The sequence below is a fragment of the Aedes albopictus genome, chromosome 2 (assembly GCF_035046485.1).
Source record: "Aedes albopictus strain Foshan chromosome 2, AalbF5, whole genome shotgun sequence".
Lineage (NCBI taxonomy): Eukaryota > Metazoa > Arthropoda > Insecta > Diptera > Culicidae > Aedes > Aedes albopictus.
In genome coordinates this window covers 293,788,742-293,807,683 of record NC_085137.1, presented here as the reverse complement: position 1 = coordinate 293,807,683, position 18,942 = coordinate 293,788,742, and the positions used below count along the sequence as shown (strand labels likewise).

The 18,942-nt window shown below is 42.6% G+C and overlaps 2 protein-coding genes across 5 annotated transcripts; one reads left to right on the top strand and one right to left on the bottom strand.

The window, feature by feature from the left end:
• Window positions 1-3,318: 3,318 nt before the first annotated feature.
• LOC109414249 (DNA repair protein RAD51 homolog 4) lies at window positions 3,319-4,482 on the top strand. Its single transcript, XM_019688063.3, has 2 exons — window positions 3,319-3,396; window positions 3,464-4,482. Coding segments are annotated over exons 1-2 (993 nt in total). The 5' UTR covers window positions 3,319-3,394; the 3' UTR covers window positions 4,455-4,482.
• Window positions 4,483-5,360: 878 nt separating this feature from the next.
• LOC109414248 (uncharacterized) lies at window positions 5,361-18,865 on the bottom strand. 4 transcript variants are annotated; one of them, XM_019688059.3, is made up of 4 exons: window positions 18,643-18,865; window positions 18,433-18,574; window positions 5,603-5,925; window positions 5,361-5,527 (listed from the first exon to the last, which is right to left on the bottom strand). In XM_019688059.3, exons 1-3 carry the CDS (start codon window positions 18,759-18,761, stop codon window positions 5,620-5,622), a joined length of 567 nt encoding a protein of 188 aa, XP_019543604.2. In that variant the 5' UTR covers window positions 18,762-18,865; the 3' UTR covers window positions 5,361-5,527; window positions 5,603-5,619. The 4 variants fall into 4 exon arrangements, with proteins under 4 accessions (XP_019543604.2, XP_019543605.2, XP_019543603.2 ...); XM_019688060.3 differs by having other exon boundaries at window positions 5,361-5,506; XM_019688058.3 differs by having other exon boundaries at window positions 5,361-5,925.
• Between the last annotated feature and the right edge of the window lie 77 nt (window positions 18,866-18,942).

The window sequence follows — 18,942 nt, the reverse complement described above, 5'->3', positions numbered from 1 at the left end:
ACTCGTACCAATGCTGTAGATAGGAACACTGTAGCATCTCGAGGTTTCATTGTTGGAGTAGACGATGTCATGTTATCAGAGGGGCAACGGGAAAGTGGTTCATTTGCTTCGGACCGACGATTTGAGTATACCGGCGACGAGAGAGAGGGGCTATTAACGGCGAGTGATTGCGGCGACGATGCACTTACCGACGACGGATTTGCCTGTGGTGAAGTACGCGAAAGCACCACCGATGGTGCTACCGATACCGAGAACGAGGGTTTTGTCTGAGTGACGATTGTTTCGCCTGAACAAACCGCTGTGCAGCTCGTGGTCGTTGAGCTTTGGTCCACCGCGACTGTAGCAGACCCCGATGCAATCGGGGGAAGATGAAGCAAACTATGGTGTCTCTTTGCACACGTTCTGCATAGGCTGCTACGGCAGTCTTTGGCTAAGTGTCCGCCTCGAAGGCAGTTGATGCAAAGCTGATTCCTTTTGACGAAATCCAATCGATTGTTGGGCGTTAGCTTCAGGAAAGACTCACACTGAGAGATAGCATGAGCCTGTTTGCAGCAGGGGCATTTGATAACGTTTTCGGACGCGACATGGGATGATAGTTTTGATCGAGTGGGTTTCTGAACGTTCGCGGGGTGAGCACTCTGGGATGGTTTGCACATCTGTAGTGTGCGTGACCGTTTCAGAATAAAGCTCAACAAATCTTTGTACTGCGGAGCAGCATTATCGTCACACTGGGCTTCCCAGTCCATCGACGATTTCTCGTCCAAGAGGCTGCTAAGGCGCTCTACTAAGAACGAGTTCCAGTGATCAGCACTGGCTTCAAGCTTATCAAGAATGCCTACATGCCGATTGAATTCGTCGGCCAGCTCTGCCAGGGCAGAGGATGATTCCCTTTTGACATAGGGAATCTTCAAAATCGCGGACATGTGTTGCTTGACGAGAAAGTTCTTATTTTCATACCGATCGCAGATCGTATTCCACGCGAGGAGGTAATTATCGGAAGTGATAGCAAATGACGAGATCAACCGCGACGCTTCGCCCTTCATGGCGCTGCGAAGGTAATGCAGCTTCTGAACCGCGGAAATTTGGGGATTGGCGTGCACTAACGATTTGAAAAGATCGCGGAATTCGATCCATTCATCCAATTTGCCTCCGAAATCGGGTATTTTGATTTCGGGAAGCTTTACCGACATGGCTTGGCTAACAGGAGGCACATGTTGGTGTGAGGAACTTGGACCAGGGGAAGGTGAGCTGGCAGTTGCTGCGCCGCGCAGTTTGCTAACCAACGACGCCTTGAGATCAAAGTAAAGGTTTTGAAACTCCTGCCTAGCTTCCGAGAAACCCTCTTCCTGATCTTCTATGGCTTCAATTTTATCCTCGGTATCCTCAAATTTATCCCACAGCCCATCTAAACGCTCGATTCTGATCGCGACCTGATTGGCTTGGCTAATATCGTATTGTTCATCGAAACGCTGGATTAACAGAGCCGAACCGAGGATGTTTTCACGCTTTCGGTGTAAAGCTTTCAGATGAAGCGTGTTTTTACGCAGGGACGATTTTTTCGACGTACTCATTGTTATAGAGACACCTACCTGCTGCGATGGGTTCACTTACGGTTGCACGTGGTTGTCCTAACCTCAACTTCTGGAGCACTTACTGTAGGAGCTATCGAACCTTCTGGAGTCCTTCCTTCGACCGGTGACGGCAGGGCACGAACGACGGAGAATTCACCGCAGGTTAGCGGCCAGCGACAGCGACAATGATGAGATGTGCTCCTCCACCCACGGTAGTAGGTTCCTCCTTCTTCGGTGATTCGATCTTTAGCTTCTTCGACGAATGGGAATTCCTCCCGGGTTTCGGCACCATTTACTGTTCGCACCAAACTCGCGAACTTTATTAACGACGGTGCACCAGAAGTTCACAGAACTACGACGGCGGACTGGCGGACCGGACACGTGACCGGACTTACTTCGGAGGTAGATTCACGCGGCGGGCTGGTCCTCTTTTCGGATTTCGGACGAGTTTAGAAAAAACGGTGTGATCGGTTTGACTGCTGTATTCATACTGATGGTTAGTAGATACATTTTCAATTGCGGAACTTATATACTAGTGTTAGTGGTACAAAATAGAGGGGAAGTTGAAGAACGCAATGTTCATTGCGTTGCGAAAATTAATTAGGGGAACAATGTTCGAAAATCTATCATAGTAATTTAAATTTGGTGATTCAAATAAACAGTTAGGCGTCCGACGAAATTGCAGCTTCTCGAGACATACTCCTTTGTTTCTCTACGATGCGGAATTCGATACGAAAATGTGGAAAAAATGCACTTTACCTATGCTGCGCCAAGGTAATTTTTGGCGGAGTCACGTTTCTCGTCTTGTTTCTCGTAGGGTTCTCATTCCTGCCACCAGATGCGGAGGGATCATTAGTTTCCGTCAGATTTGCCTATGAATAAAGCTGAATATAAATACTTTTTACTCGGATCTCTGTGAAGTTTCACAGAGATTTGCTATACGGCTTCACATAGATTTAGTAAAGAGTATTTACTCAACTTTATTCATACGGCCTAATCCACCTATCCGGGAGCAGTAATGGCAGCGGCGGGCAGAAATGAGCCTCTGTACGAATTTGCCCTGTACTGCTAACCCCACAGAAAATTCGTAAACAGCGCGCACAGTAAAAGTCAAATTTGACTTTTACTGTGCGCGCCGTTTTCATATTTTCAGTGAGAGTGAGCAGTAGGCCAGATTCATGCAAAGGCTCATAATAATCAATACGAATTTTGACGTTTCTTGGGAATCACAATCGGTTGGCACCATCACACGGTGGGTGAAGGGGTGAGGAGGAGAATGAAACTGTTTTGACTTTCCCCCACGAAACATATATAAATATACGTATACGAAAAGGAAATGGGCTGGAAAATGTTTTGCATCGATTTTTCTCAATGTTTACGTTCTAGAGATAGGCCCTTTTCAAATGTAACGCGAGATGTTTCGACTATGAGTCGGTTGAGAGTATAGATAGTAGAGTAAACATAGATCCGCGGACACCGCTGACTAAAATGTTTCAAGCGTGTAAGTAGTAATTTTCAAGAGTGTGACGGTTGAATATGACGTCATGCGCTCCATTGATGTTGTCCAAATCGTGACGTCATGCTCGTTTGGATACAGATTTTGACAGTTCGTTTGGATACAACGGATTCATCAACACGGATCTATGTTTACTCTACTATCTATAGTTGAGAGGTTTGGCAAACCTCTTATTTTTGGAACAGACCTACCAAACTTGGCACTGGTTGTGACACTGACAGTTCAAAAAAAATGTGTGAACGTATCCTTCCATCAACAGGTGTTTGTTGTCAAACAATACGTAAATTTTCTACCGGTATTTTTATTGATGTAAGTTTTTCATACATTTCAGCATTTTTTAGTGCTCAAATTAAATATTATTAATTCGTATTTGCAGGAAAATGACTTCCGTAGCCTTGTGCTCTGACATACATCCAGCACTGAACGAATATGTGATAAAATTGTTGCTGAAAAATCGTATTCAAACTGTGCATGAGTTGGCCAGAACGGAAGACGATCGACTGATGCGCATAACAAATCTATCGTACGAAGATGTCGGTGTCGTTAAAAGGGATCTAATTTCACGATTCTCCGGGACCACTATTCAGGTGGTGGAATATTTCCAATATTTGGAGGAATTGGCCGAACCGCTTAAAACGGGCATCAGGGGGTTCGATTTACTCCTTGAGGGTGGACTATTGCCTGGCCATGTGATGGAAATTTTCGGAGATTCCAGTTCTGGAAAGACACAAATTTGTACGACAATGGCTGCAAATATTGCTCGGAATCTCAAATTCGATGTATTTTACGCCGATACGAAATGCGACTTTACCGCCAGCAGAGTTCACAGGATCTTAGATTTAAGGAAATGCTCAGGGCAGGAGATTCAGGAGACTATGGCGAGGATTAAAGTAGAACGGATATTCTCGCCAGAAAGCTTGATACAAATCGTGGAAGATCTACTCGTTCGAGTTGACGGTTTGCAGAATTTCAAAGTGCTGATAATCGATTCGTTGCCTCCACTCTGGTACCAGTACCAGAACACGAAGAGCAGATGTTATCCATTCGGCATGTTGACTCGACTGATTGGTTTGCTGAGGAAGTTGGCATCGGAAAACCAAATATCGGTCGTCGTGGTGAATCTCAAGATAACTGCTTTTGACTCGTTTGCAGGTGGAACAAGGAAAGCAGCAGCCAATCAAAGGGAACTCAGCGAGTATCCGGCATTGGGTCGGTTCTGGGAAACAGCTCCGACGACGCGAGTCCTAATGAGTAAAATCGAGGGAAGCAGTGCGGGTCAGGAAAGGCTGTTGACTATCTGGAAGTGTAGCTATTTGAAATGCGGCGATCGACAAATGGTGGAAATTTCCGATCGTGGTGTGGTATAATTCGTTCAATAGAAACAGAGAAATCATTTCCACTGCTATTTTGTTCATTTCGAGGAAATATCTATTCTGCCCACAATTGCATAACAGTAACATTCGACAAAAGTTACTTAAACATAAGCCGTGTTAGAACAGCGGGTCAAATATTTGTCCAAAAAGAAAACAATGCTCAAACAACTTGTTTGATTCGATCGAATTTTCATTAGTGTCAAGCTGATGTCATTTCTTAAGCTCTTTCCATGTCAAATATTTGACCTTGTGTATTTCAGACCTGACCATAGGTACATTCGATTGAGGGTGTTTGTATTGAATCGCACTTTTGAAACAGAGTCGGAATAGGGTGGGGCGGGGCAAGATGGGTCACCTAAGGATGGATCACCATGATTTGTAAATACAAAGCGTATTGGTTTGTATTCGTCCGCTACTCTTTATTACACTAGTTAGCTATGCTAAAAATCGATAAAAAGATCATGAAATACAAAATATGATGTTAAACAAGCAGTTTTAAAAAGTGATCGATTTTGCGTCGTGAAAAAAGTGCGGGCAAGATAGGTCACCTTTTAAGTAATTCACATTTTCTCAACGAAAAACGTAAAAATATAAGATTTGATCCGCATTCATATGCGTGCGATTCTCGATATTCAAATAGTTTTTGATAGTAGGAAGCTGAAACTTCACTATTCACTAAAATCACTATTAGAAACCATATTTTATTTTATTGTATTTATAAAATTTAGTCAGTTTTATACGTTGTTTCTTAAGCAGGGATGATTATTTAAATTTTATCCACACTTTTGTAAAGAGTATGTAGTTTTGAAGGAAACTAAATATAGGATGTAAGGAAACTAAATATATATATTGTATTGTACTTCGTGAAGGAGTTGTGATAAAAGTTTATGAAAACATCCATTTATGTTTTTCAAACATACATTTGTACTATGATGTATTCAAATTTAGTTAGTTGCAGTATCGCGAAATCGTTAGCAGTGTGGATCACAAGAAAACACGTGTATGTTGCATGTTGTAATAAACTCCGTACTTATTACAAGCTAATACTGGGAGATAAGTTTGAAAAACTGTCATGATTGATAGGTGCATCCACCGTTCGTCTGCTACTACAGCATTTCGGATACTGTTTCGCAGTGACTTACCTTCAGTAGACACACAGTTAGGGTTTTCCGCTGTGGTACTTGTCTCGTTGGTACATTTTCAAAACCTTCTTCGGCGGTACCAATTCACGGCTTAGACCCGGTCGTTTCTTCTTGGTGGCCTGTTTGCGAACCATCGGCGTCGTTTCATTATGTTCTTCTGGGTCTGCAGCACTTGATGGTTCTTCGGTTCCGTGCAACTCCTTTTTCAGTATAAGATCGGAGTCGTGGGCAAAGTTGCACTTGCTTCCGAACCGACAGCGCCCCTTCCGGTAGCTCCAGCAGATTTTACGCTTTTGTTCACTGATTTCGTGTTCCGGATCGACCTAGAATCGTTCAAGAGCGCTATATTTTGTGATAAACTTTTCGACCGGGTTATGGATTCCGGAAAAATGAGAGATGTGTAGAGGTAGACGGGGTCAAATGAGTAAGTTCGCTTTGGATAGTCCTTTGTCCTGGTGTAGAGGTAAGCGTGGTTGTCCCCAGTCGGTCGAGGTTCAATGTTCAATCCTAGTCGACGCCGTCAGTATTTCTGAGACAAAAATATCTGATCTCGCCTTCTTGCGGAGTAAAGCCGTAGGTCCCGGCCCATGTGTTGATGGGTTCGATATGTTAGTATAAACTGAACGATACACATAGGCGTAAATAGACCAAATTCCTGGCCATAAATAATTTTTTTCTGTGATTTTCCAAAGACTATTTTTTTGAAGATGAATGAAGTATTGCTTCCTCTACTGTATTGCTTATTTCTCTACTGTTTTTTTTTATTTGCATCATAACTCATCGGAAGTACTTCCACCGACGAACCGACGTGACAGTGGTGTTTCAAAACTGTCCCCCCTAAATTTAACGGTCGACCAGCGAAGCGAGCGAACGCTTCTGTCAAATCAGCGCAGACGCGAACCTCTTCCTATATGAATACACAGGGGTTTGGAGTCAAGCTATCAAAACAACGTGAACCGTTATAGAGGAGGCGGTAGTGTTCAGCTATTTTTCATCATGGCGTCGGGGACAACAAATTTGAATTTATTTGTTCTAGCTGTCACGTCGGTTCGTCGGTGGTACTTCAATAGGATGCAATCAATGAATTACTAGATTTAAAGTAGTGAGCTGAATTTTTGTATGATGAGATGATCATTTCTTCGTTTTTGCAATGAAATGGACAAACAGCGTGGACATAATGATTTCTTGCCTAATTTGATGCTGTTTGAGCAAAAGTTTGGATAACTGTGTTGTTGGAGTTGCAAAAAATAAAAAATACGACAACGTTACCGAAACGTTTGCTCAAACAGCATCAAATTATTTAATCAAGAAATCTCAATACCCACGCTGTTTGGCACCATTTTATCGCAGAAATGGAGAATTGATCATCTCATCATACAAAAATTCAGCTCACTACTTTCAATCTAGTACTTCGCTGATTGCGTCCATAGGACACAATCGGTGAAGTACTAGAATTGAAATAATGAGCTGAATTTCTGCATGGTGAGAAAATCGATTTTCCGTTTCTGCGATGTAGGTAATAGTGGAAAAACGTGGGTAAAATAATTCTTAGTCTAATTTGATGCTGTTTGAGCAAAACTTTGAGTAACTGTGTTGTTTGGGTTGCAAGGAATGGAAAAAAACAACTACACGGTTTTCCAAAGTTTGGTTCAAACAGCATAAAATTAGGCAATGTATCGTAATACCCACGATGTTTCCACTATTACATTACAGAAACAACGAAAGCTGATTGAATAAACTTCACATCTGATCGCTGCTACAATCGTCACCATGTTGAACTCATTAACTGGAAGCTCTCCACAATGTTTCCTGTGTACAAGAAAGGGGATAAAAGGTGCGTAGAGAACTACCGCGGAGTCACCTCATTATGTGCCAGCTCAGAAGTATTCGAAATAGTCGTTAATGATATGCTGTTTGCTGCCTGTAAACATTACATTTGTACTTGTCAGCATGGATTCTACCCTAAGAGATCTGTAGCGACGAATCTTGTAAATTTTGCATCACACTGTATACGGACTATGGAAGATGGACATCAAACTGATACGATATACACTGACTTCAAGTCTGCGTTCGATCGGGTGGACCATAACATCCTGCTAAAGCGACTGGAGCTGCTAGGCATTTCTCTTAACTCGATATCATGGTTGAGATCGTATTTATCGGATCGGAAACGTAGTGTGGTGATTGGCTCAGAAACCTCTACAACATTCACGAATCTATCTGGCGTACCACAAGGAAGCAACCTCGGTCCGCTGCTGTTTTCCCTCTTCATCAATGATCTGACCCATCTGTTAACTCCTGGATGCAAGCTTTTCTTCGTTGACGATCTAAAAATCTATATGACTATCAGAAGTGTAGATGACTGTGAGAGAATACAACAATTAGTTAACACCTTTGCCAACTGGAGCTCTATCAACATGCTCACTTTGAGCATTCACAAATGTAATGTGGATATATTTTTACCGAAAACTAAATCTACGAATACACCATTGACAACTTGAAATTAGAGCGTTTTGACCACGTCCGCGACTTGGAAGTTATATTGGACACGGGCTTAACCTTTCGGATCCATTTTGAACAAGTGATATGTGATTTCGAAAGCACTTCGACAACTGGGATTCATATTCAAAATCTGTGACGAGTTCAAGGATCCGATGTGCCTTCGTTCACTGTACTGCGCCTTTGTTAGATCATTGCTTGAGTCTAATATTGTCGTTAGGTGCCCATATCAGACGACTTGAATACACAGAATAGAAGCAGTTCAAAGGAAATTTGTAAGGCGGGCTCTTTCACCGTACTGTCACCGTATGAGCAGCGCTACCGCCTTCTTGACCTGGATACCCTAGCCAGCCGAAGATTTACACAACAAGCCGGATTTGCAGCGAAAATTATACTGCGAGAAATCGACTCATCCGAGATTTCATCGCGAATACCTACGTACCCGAACGAACTCTACGACCACGTAATTTTTTGACGAAGGCCAACACAGCCCGATCAGTGCCGTGTGTGTATTTGGTTTTGAAGAGGGACTTTAACCTAGTGGTCATTCGTCCCTTCGATCAGTGCCGTAACAGCTGCATTCAACGAAGTATTTGATTTTTTCGACTTCAACCTGTCTGCAGCAGCATTCCAGAGAATGATTCATTATTTACATGATGTCGGATGCAGTGAACTACCAAACAGTAACTGTGACCTGTTGTGTGAGATGTCTAAATAGCCTTACCTAAAACTGTTTGTAAATTATCTTAAGTCATATTTTGTAATGATTGTCGAAAAGATGCGTGGTTTTTACGTCTTTTGGAGACAGGTAATCTTATTAAATGGCCAACTAGTCAGATGATGTGTAAAGAATAAATAAATAAATCCCACTCATTCGAAGCATACGAACACTTCCATCGATCATTTTCGGTCCCCTCTCGAAGCCTCTCAGCCCGAGCAGGGAATGAGAACTAATTGAAAACAAATTGAGTTATTTAGATATCACGAATTTTGAAAAGTGAGTTTTCATTTTGTATGACTTAAGTGTTAACATAACAAAAATGATAACAAAATAATGTACTGAAATATCTAATTGAAAACAGAATGAGTTCTCATTGATAACAAATTGATATCTCATTTTGTTATGCACAATTTACGATTTGATATCAAACGCAGTTCTCAGGGAGTTATCAAATCTATAGGGTAATAACTAAAAATTAATAACAAATTTAGTATTCATTTTGATATTTTATTAGGCATTAATTTACATGAATAAGTAAAAATTTAAATGAGATTTTATTTTAATTACAGAAGAATCTCGTGATTGAAAACTTGTTTTGTTTGATACGATATCATTAGAATATGACCCCTATTAATGTCGTAGTATTATCGATTGTAACCAGGGTGCAAAATGTTCAAAGTCATTGACTGAAAACAGCACGAATTTGATTATTTCTTTATTTAATATTCAAAACAAACATTATCATTTTCGCTATTCCTCTTCACACAGTCAGTCATTTCGTGGTCATCGAATATGATGCCAATCGAGAAACATCTTCAAAAATACCTACGTTTATGGCTACGATTCCCACCAAAAACATTCCATGAGAATCAAATGGGACAAGATCTGTGTGAAGCACCATCAAATGTAATCGAAACATTAATATTTTATCAGCAGTTTAACACTTTGTAACTTGTTTACAAATATTCATTGACTTTCATTCAGTTGACGAACGAGTATCGAGCAGCTGAATATGAATACGCAGGCAAGTGAATGAAAATTGCCGCCCAGTGAACTTCAGCGCGTCTGCTCGAAAATTTTGCGCACTGATTGTAACATTAACATTTCATCAACAGTCATTTCTAACTTGGCCTACACGAAGGAAAATTGTAAGGAAATCGGATATGATATCCTCATAGATATCCAGCATAATTCAATTAAAAGATTATGGATGATGTACATTGAAGTGACAAAGAAAAGTAACATTGAAGTCAAAGGACAACTGCACGTAATATTTTTTTATAATTATATTTCAGCTTTTCCTTCTTCTGATTATATGCACTGCAGTAAAACAAATGTGGAAGATGTTCACGACATCCCAGAGCCACAGGCATCGGGACTTAAATTGAATGACATCGAGCAATGAATTGAGTCGCATGCGGCTTCTCAGCTCTTTCCCTCGTTACCCGGGGAAAAATGATGACATTGAAAAAATAAGGCATCCGATTGGAAAAATATTTTACTACATACAATAATTCTATCGAGTTTGGCATAGTCTTTTGGCATAATGATCAAATTTCATAATCTGGCAGAAAATTCGTTTGGCAAAATGGCCGTTTGGCATAACAATAAATGAAATGGCATTCATCATTTTCATGTTTGATAAATATCTGTTATTTTCAAAACTGTATCAAACATCTCGGGATTCATAATTTTGGTACGGAGCTACAATGAATCCTTTTTCACGCGAAAAAACTTTATAAAGGTAAAATATGTGACCTTTGACAGTAGAATGACCGCGGATTACTTCGGTTGGCCATATCCAACTTCATTTGTCTTTAAGTTAGAATTATGCCAAATGAACAATATGCCAAACGGGTATAATGCTTGATGAATTTTATGCCAAATGACTTTATGCCAAACGACCTAAAGTATGAGAAAATTTTGAGTATAGACTGTTTCATAAATTATAAATACACTAACGATTGGATGCCATTTCAATTTGAGCACAATATCCAAAAAAGTTTTCTCTAGCTCTTATAGTATACATTCTAATGAAGCAAATAATACCAATTTTGTTGATGTTTCTTGTCAAAGTTAAAAAATGGAGCTCTGTAAACTAGATGATTAAAATTTGAAGTTGCATAAAGTGGTCAAAAAATGTAGCATAATAGAAAAGAAAAAAAATCTCACAAATAAAATATTCTATTTCCAAACACAATGAAAGTTACAGTTTCGATAAGAAAATATATTTCTCGATTGGATAAAACAATTTTTGCTAGAATATTTGATCAAGAACCATCATTACGAGCCTTTTAAATGCAACAATTGTTGTTTCAAATTTCTCAACAACACATGTAAAGACCGGTCCAGAAAGTATGGACGCAGTAAGAAAATATGGGCATTTCAAAACTATTGATGACTAGTTCTTTTTGAAAGCTACATCCTGTTGGTCAACCTATTTTCTCAACATTTGTATAGCGGTTTTTGCTATTCCTACAGTTTGTTTCAAAGTACATGAACTTTCAGCGGAACATCATCGAAAAAATGTGCACAAACGATGTCCAGAGTTTGAAAGGTCACTTAGGAAATGAACAAAATATGGTGGAAGTAAGTGAGAAAATCTTGCAAGCAGTAATCAGCAACCACGGTGGGGATAACACGTTTAAGCATAGGTAGAAATTGGGTAAAAAATAAATATCCTGCTAACCCTCGTTTGGATAAACAAATAAAGAAGGTGTTTAAGCACATCAAAAAACCTCCTAACTTACACAAAGCGGGTTATGACCAAAAAAGTTACCATTTCGAATTCCAATGCTCATCGTGGCAAAGAACGTTTGAATTGTCGATCCTATAGTGAGCAGAAATAGCCAAAACTAAGCCCGAAACAAGAACCATTAATTAGACCCAGACAACTGAAGACTAGGTGCGTCCATACTTTCTGGGGCAGTCTTTATAGCAACAAACGTTAAGCAAACGAATGTCTTATTTACTGCTTACTGCGCTCGTTTTTATGGTATGACAAGCTTTGCCATCTGTAGGATCAAATGAGCTGAAAAAATAAATTAGTTGAAATTAGATGTGTTCAGGAAAGCTAAGAAACTGTGTGGTAGTTCTTATGTTTCGGTGAAAACCTTAAAAAATAAGAAAAAAGTTGTGCAAATGACTTTATCGATTTCTCCCAGGTTAAAGGTATTTCTTTGACAACTTGTTGAGAAAACGAATATGATAAAAAGTTAGATAAAATCTTTTAAAAAAGCACCTTTGTGCAAATGGGAATATGGAAATTTTAGTTAATTGTTAGAGAATTCAACTGTTCTTCTAAAAATCATGACAATTGAAAGGGAATACAAAAATGTGGATCACGATATGCTGTGTTCTGAAAGAAGTTTGTTGAAATTATCAGAACAGTTCATTTTATTTAATGAACAAAGTGTATTTATAATTTCTGAAACAGTTTATACTGTGGAACTCTCATTATTCTCTTACGAAAGCGCGAATGGTGCAGTTTAAAAAATATATTGAATTGGAGAAATAATCACCCTGTAGTTTAAATTTCTTAGATTGAAATAATTAATATAGGGAAACTTTTGTATTCTGGGCAGTTTTATTCTCTTCGTTATGGAAGGCTTTTTGAAACCTATTGAATTCAACGTTGACTTCAAATCTAATCTTTCCCAACCAAGCTGAGCTATACGACCAAGTTTCAGGCAATTTGGCCGATGAAAAACCCCGCATAACGAAGAGAACAACACTGCCGATAATTACCAGTTATTCTAAAAAGACTTATTAAACCAATTTAAATCAATAGCATGACCATTACCCAGAATCAGCAATTGCAAATTTTGTGTCAATATGGAAGTACAATACTCAGGTAGATTTAACAAATATTTTGTAAATATAATTAATGTTAATAAAGCATATTAAACCTATTTTTGATTTTTGAAATCAAATCTTGTTAACATTGAGTTTTTGAGATGATAACAAAATGATATCTTAATTTGATATTAAATAAAAACAATTCGGAACGAAAACTTGTTTTGATTTCATTTTGTTATCAGTAAAAAAATGAGTTATCAATTTGTTATAGGTTTGTTCTCATTCCCTGCTCGGGAGTTCTCTTCGCGGCGTAGCGATTCTTAAAGCTTCGAATCAACGAAAAATTATAGTTCGGGTATCGCGCCACTTGGGCGGTGGCTTCTATACCTATCTCACTGCATTCCAAAAATTGTGTCAATTGGTTCAAATTTGTCTGAGTTATAGCGGAAAACAGACGAAAATAGAAGCCACCGCCCAAGTGGCGCGATTCCCTCTATGAACTTTATTACTCGTTTTCCTCATGTGCACGCTAGGGCCCATATAGCCGAGGCGGTAAGCGCTCGGGTATTCAGCATGACCATGCTGAGGGTGACGGGTTCGATTCCCGGTCGGTCCAGGATCTTTTCGTAAAGGAAATTTCCTTGACTTCCTTGGGCATAGAGTATCTTCGTGCCTGCCACACGATATACGCATGCAAAATGGTCATTGGCAGAGGAAGCCTCAGTTAAGCCTATCCTTGACTTTTTTATTGGGCTTAAGGTTACAGTGAAATGAAATGCCGAGTTTATTTAATGAACGAACGAAACTAAACTTTATTAAAATGCGTCTTTACACAGCGAGTTCACATTTACTTTTTGACAAAATGACGCTCCATGCGCAATGATGCTGCTGTCACTAAAGACCCTCGAGAAAGAGGATGCAGCATAAAGAGGCCACCTAAAAAGAGGTGTAGCGTGGCATGCTCGTTGTATATATCAACACTCCTCCTCAACGAACATTGCCAGCCTACGATGACATTCCCATCATGCGTGCTAATTTCTGCAGCTTGGTCGAACCCACCGGTTTAGTGAGTACATCAGCCACCATATCCTCCGTTGGGCAATACTGCAGCTTCATACTTCCGTCCTCACACAATTGCTTCACGAAATGCTGCTTCACTTCGATATGCTTGGAGCGACGGCTCTTCCGATCCGACTTGACAAATTGGATGCAGCTCTGATTGTCCTCCATTACCGTAACTGGACCTTCGACCTGCTCTCCCATGTCAGCCAACAAGCTCCGCAGCCAGATTAGCTCCTGACTAGCTTCGCTCAACGCCACGTACTCCGATTCCATCGAAGACAATGTGACGCAACTTTGCCTCCGACTGACCCACGATACTGCTCCTCCGGCGTAGTTGAAGACAAATCCGGTCGTAGACTTCCTCGTACCCGCGTCGCCGGCTCAATCGGCGTCCGAATAGCCGACCAGCTGTCCACCTGCGTCGCCGTATGACAGTTTCCACTCCTTCGTTGCCTTCAGGTAGCGAACAACACGTTTTGCCGCCACCCAATCCGCCTCGGATGGCGAACTCACTTTCCGGCCTAGTATCGCCACACTTGCTGCTACATCCGGCCTGGCACAGACGGAAATGTAGAGCAGCGCTCCAACGAGACTCCTGTACTCGTTGTCATCCGACAGTTTTGGACTTTCATCCTCCGAACTGGCGAAACCTTCTTCCATTGGCGTCTTTGCTCTCTTCGCTTCGCGGAGACCGAATCTATCCGCAACCCGGTCGATGTAACCTCCCACTGAAACACTGTACTTTCGGTCGTTGCGCTCAATCTTCAGCCCAAGAAAGTCACTAGGCTCCCCAAGATTTGTCACTTCAAAGTACCGCTTCAACTGTTCATACACCGAGTCAATTTGAGCTTCGTCTTCACAGCCAATCATAATATCGTCTACGTATACCAACAGATACACACGCTTCCCACTAACCACTTTGGTGTAGAGACACGGATCGGTAGCACTCTGTTCAAATCCCATTCCCACAAGCACACTATGCAGTCGCTGATTCCAGCACCGCGCAGACTGTTTGAGACCATAAATGCTCTTCTTCAACCGACACACCATGCCCTCCCTACCCTTCACTGCGAATCCAGGCGGCTGCCTCATGAAGATTTCCTCGTCCAAATCGCCGTACAAGTATGCCGTTTTCACGTCGAAGTGCTTCAACGTCATTCTCCGCTTGCTTGCCACGGCTAACAGCACCCGCAGGGTAGTGTGGCTAGTCACCGGTGCAAATACCTCGTCGTAATCGACACCGTACTTCTGAGAGTATCCCTGAGCCACTAGACGTGCCTTGTATTTGGTGATCTCGCCGGCCGCATTCCGCTTCAGCTTATACACCCAGCGACAACCAACTACCTTTCGTCCTTCAGGTGGATCGACGAGCTCCCACGTTCCGTTCTGCTGGTGAGATTTCAGCTCATCCACCATCGCTGCTTTCCACAAATCCTGCTTTTCACAGGTGACCGCTTCCTTCAACGTCTTCGGCTCAACTTCGTCCGGATCCAGCGATCCCGCAGCAAACAACTCTTCGATCAATCGTCGTGGTGGAACTCCCTTCGTGGACCGACTCGAGCGACGCGCTATCTCATCCAGTGGGAACCCATGGAAGGATCCGTCCCCGTCGGAAACACTTTCGAACGAGTCGTTGTGACCTCTGGCTTCTTCAAACAGCTCTTCGTCTTCTTCAGCCGGATCCGGCTGGCGCCGCCGCTCATCTTCAGATGGCCACGTCACCGGTACTTCCAGTACTCCTCCTGTTTCCAGATCCTGCCGCTGAACAGCTTCCGCCGTAACGCATTGCTCCAGAAATTTGGCGTCCCTACTGATCGTAATCATATCCTTTCTTGGGTTCAAGAAACGATACGCCTTCCGACCGTCAGCGTAGCCAACGAACACCAACTTTTCAGCTTTGTGGTCCAGCTTGCGTCGCTTTTCATTCGGAATGTGCACGTACGCTTCCGAACCGAAGACTCGCAAATGTCCGTACGATGGTTTCTTCCCGTGCCACAGCTCGTACGGTGTCTTGGTCACGACGGACGATGGCAGACGATTCTGCAAGTAATTTGCAGTGCAAATCGCCTCGCCCCAGTACCGCTTCTGCAACTTCGACTCCGCTAGCATACACCGAAGCATCTCGACAAGATAACGATTCTTCCGTTCCGCGACGCCGTTCTGTTGCGGTGAGTATGGCGCCGTCACTTCGTGCACAATACCGCGCTCCGCGAAATACTTCCGTAACGAGTTACTCATATATTCGCCACCGCCGTCCGAACGAATCTTCTTTGGAAAATGTCCGAACTGATTCTTCACCAGACTACAAAATTCCCGGATCCGCTCTTCAGCGTCCGATTTTCGTCGCAACAGATACACGACACTGTACCGCGAATAATCGTCCACGAGCACTATATAGAACCGGTTACCACTGGGTGTTTCTTCTTCCATCGGACCACCCAAGTCTGTGTGCACTAAACCTCCCACCGCGCTAGATTTACTGTCCGATACTTTTGGGAACGATTCTCTAACCATTTTCCCCTCACAACACGGACCACACACCGATTGTACTTCGCAAGGATCGATTTTCAATCCATGTCCAAGATTGTCCCGCACTATTTTGTCCACTGCCTGCACATCACGATGTCCGAGACGCCGATGCCACAGATGCTTACACAAGGCGGAATGCTTCGGATTCACAAGAAATGCCTTTTCCGGAGCCTGCTTCAAGTGGTACAATCCTCCTTTTCGTTGACCAACTAGCACTGATTCTTCTCCTTTCAGGATATAGCACTCCTTTTTCTCGAACAGAACCCGAAATCCCAAATCCGTGATTCTACTCACCGACAGCAAGTTGCCAGCAAGGGACGGCACGTGCAAAACGTTGTCGAGCCGCACTTTCGTTTTCGCACCATCCCCGTTGAACGAGACGAGCTTACCCGTACCGCTTCCAGACGATTTGATGGATTTTCCATCCGCCAGACAAACCGTCGTCGCTTTTGATTTATCCACACTTTCCAATAACGACACGTCACTGGTCATGTGAGCCGTTGCCCCCGAATCCAGGTACCAGAAACTCGATCCGTCGGTTCTTCCCGCTGCCAGACACACTTCGAAATTGGATTCCGATTTGACGGCCACGTTTGCCTTCGCGCGATCGGACTTCTCCTTCTCACGCATGTCCTGTGCAAACTTTTTACAATCACGCCGAATATGACCCGTCTTCTTGCAGTAATGGCACAAACGTTCCCATTTAACTTTCGGTTTGTCTGCACTTTTCCACTTGGTGGAACTGACCAACGCTTTATTGTCCCCGCGACACTCACTTTCGACGCGACGTCGACCCTCATCAAGCAGCTTACCTTTAACAAAGTCCACTGTAAGATCTGCATCCGGGCGACTTTCAAGTGCAACAATTAATCCATCGTACGACCGCGGCAGACTCGACAACATTAACGCGACGAACCAGTTGTCTTTCACTTCTTCGCCGAGTGCAGTCAGGCGAAGCCGCAATGCCGTCATCTGCTTCAGATGCTCGGCCATGCTGCCATCCTCTGCCATACGCATGGTAATCAGCTGACGCACCACGTGAATGATGCTTGAGAGAGATGAGCGCTCGTGGTAGTCCTTCAGCGCATCCCACATCTCTTTCGCCGTCTCCTTCGTCATTACATGAATCAGCTGCGTGTCCTCCAATGCCAGACCAATTAACGCCTGCGCCTTCTCGTCGTCCGAGATCCAGGCCGCATCCGCGGTTGTCGGTTTCGGATCGGTGACCACTTTCAGCAGCTTCTCCTTCGTCAGGAGCAAACGCATTTTAAACTTCCACACCGCGTAATTCCCGTCGTTTAACTTTTCGACCGTCGCTTTTGTGTCCGCCATCTTGTTTTTCACAAGCACTCCCGACGACACTCGACACGAAACAAAACGATTTTACCGGTGCTTCCGCGCTACAAATGTCCACAAAACTCACGCACTTCCAGCGCTAACTGGGCCAATAACCTATTGGGCTTAAGGTTACAGTGAAATGAAATGCCGAGTTTATTTAATGAACGAACGAAACTAAACTTTATTAAAATGCGTCTTTACACAGCGAGTTCACATTTACTTTTTGACAAAATGACGCTCCATGCGCAATGATGCTGCTGTCACTAAAGACCCTCGAGAAAGAGGATGCAGCATAAAGAGGCCACCTAAAAAGAGGTGTAGCGTGGCATGCTCGTTGTATATATCAACATATCTCACTGCATTCCAAAAATTGTGTCAATTGGTTCAAATTTGTCTGAGTTATAGCGGAAAACAGACGAAAATAGAAGCCACCGCCCAAGTGGCGCGATTCCCTCTATGAACTTTATTACTCGTTTTCCTCATGTGCACGCTAGGGCCCATATAGCCGAGGCGGTAAGCGCTCGGGTATTCAGCATGACCATGCTGAGGGTGACGGGTTCGATTCCCGGTCGGTCCAGGATCTTTTCGTAAAGGAAATTTCCTTGACTTCCTTGGGCATAGAGTATCTTCGTGCCTGCCACACGATATACGCATGCAAAATGGTCATTGGCAGAGGAAGCCTCAGTTAATAACTGTGGAAGTGCTCATAGAATACTAAGCTGAGAAGTAGGCTTTGTCCTAATGAGGACGTTACGCCAAGTGCTCAAAATCTTGTATGACTGAAATTACCATATCTAAGTTTATCTTCATTTTATATCCCGTCTACTCCTAGTTACGAATATGTTAAAACCTGAAAGTAGCAGACCCCCGTAAAAAACATTACCATTTTTACGTGCTTCTCCAAACTGGCCATCTTGGCGTCCTCTGCTTCCTTGAAGGGATTGCTGAAGACCCCTCCGGGAATGGATTTTTTCTCATTGGCCAGCATCAGGCTCGCACTGGGAAGGGCTGGCGGAGCGGCACTGCTGATATTAATTTATTAATTTGATGAGTTCGAAAGAAATCCATCGAGTCACAATGTAGTAGTACTCACCTCTGTGCCGTGTTGATTGCTCCAGTTTTTTCGTCGTCCGATTCTTCACCGGTCGTGGATCCGGATGATGAATCTTTATCATCATCGCTGGTCCCGTAATCAGCCACCAAGGAAAACATTGTTTTTTACAAAATTACACCGTCGCAAACAGCACAAAGAATCGAAAGTTTATTTAAATCTGCCTGTGTGATATTTGTTTACAAACATTAGAAACGTAACGGACGATGATAAGCATGTCAAACAGGATAACGTTCGAATAGTCTTTTTCGCTTCTACGCCAGAATAACAAATTAGTTTTGT

Coding starts and splice junctions, on each gene's coding strand:
- LOC109414248 (XM_019688058.3), bottom strand. CDS start 18,761: ATGTTTTCCTTGGTGGCTGATTACGGGACCAGCGATGATGATAAAGAT. Junction 18,575..18,642: donor GCAATCAACACGGCACAGAG/GTGAGTACTACT, acceptor AATTAATATCAG/CAGTGCCGCTCCGCCAGCCC. Junction 5,926..18,432: donor TGGAGAAGCACGTAAAAATG/GTAATGTTTTTT, acceptor GAACGATTCTAG/GTCGATCCGGAACACGAAAT.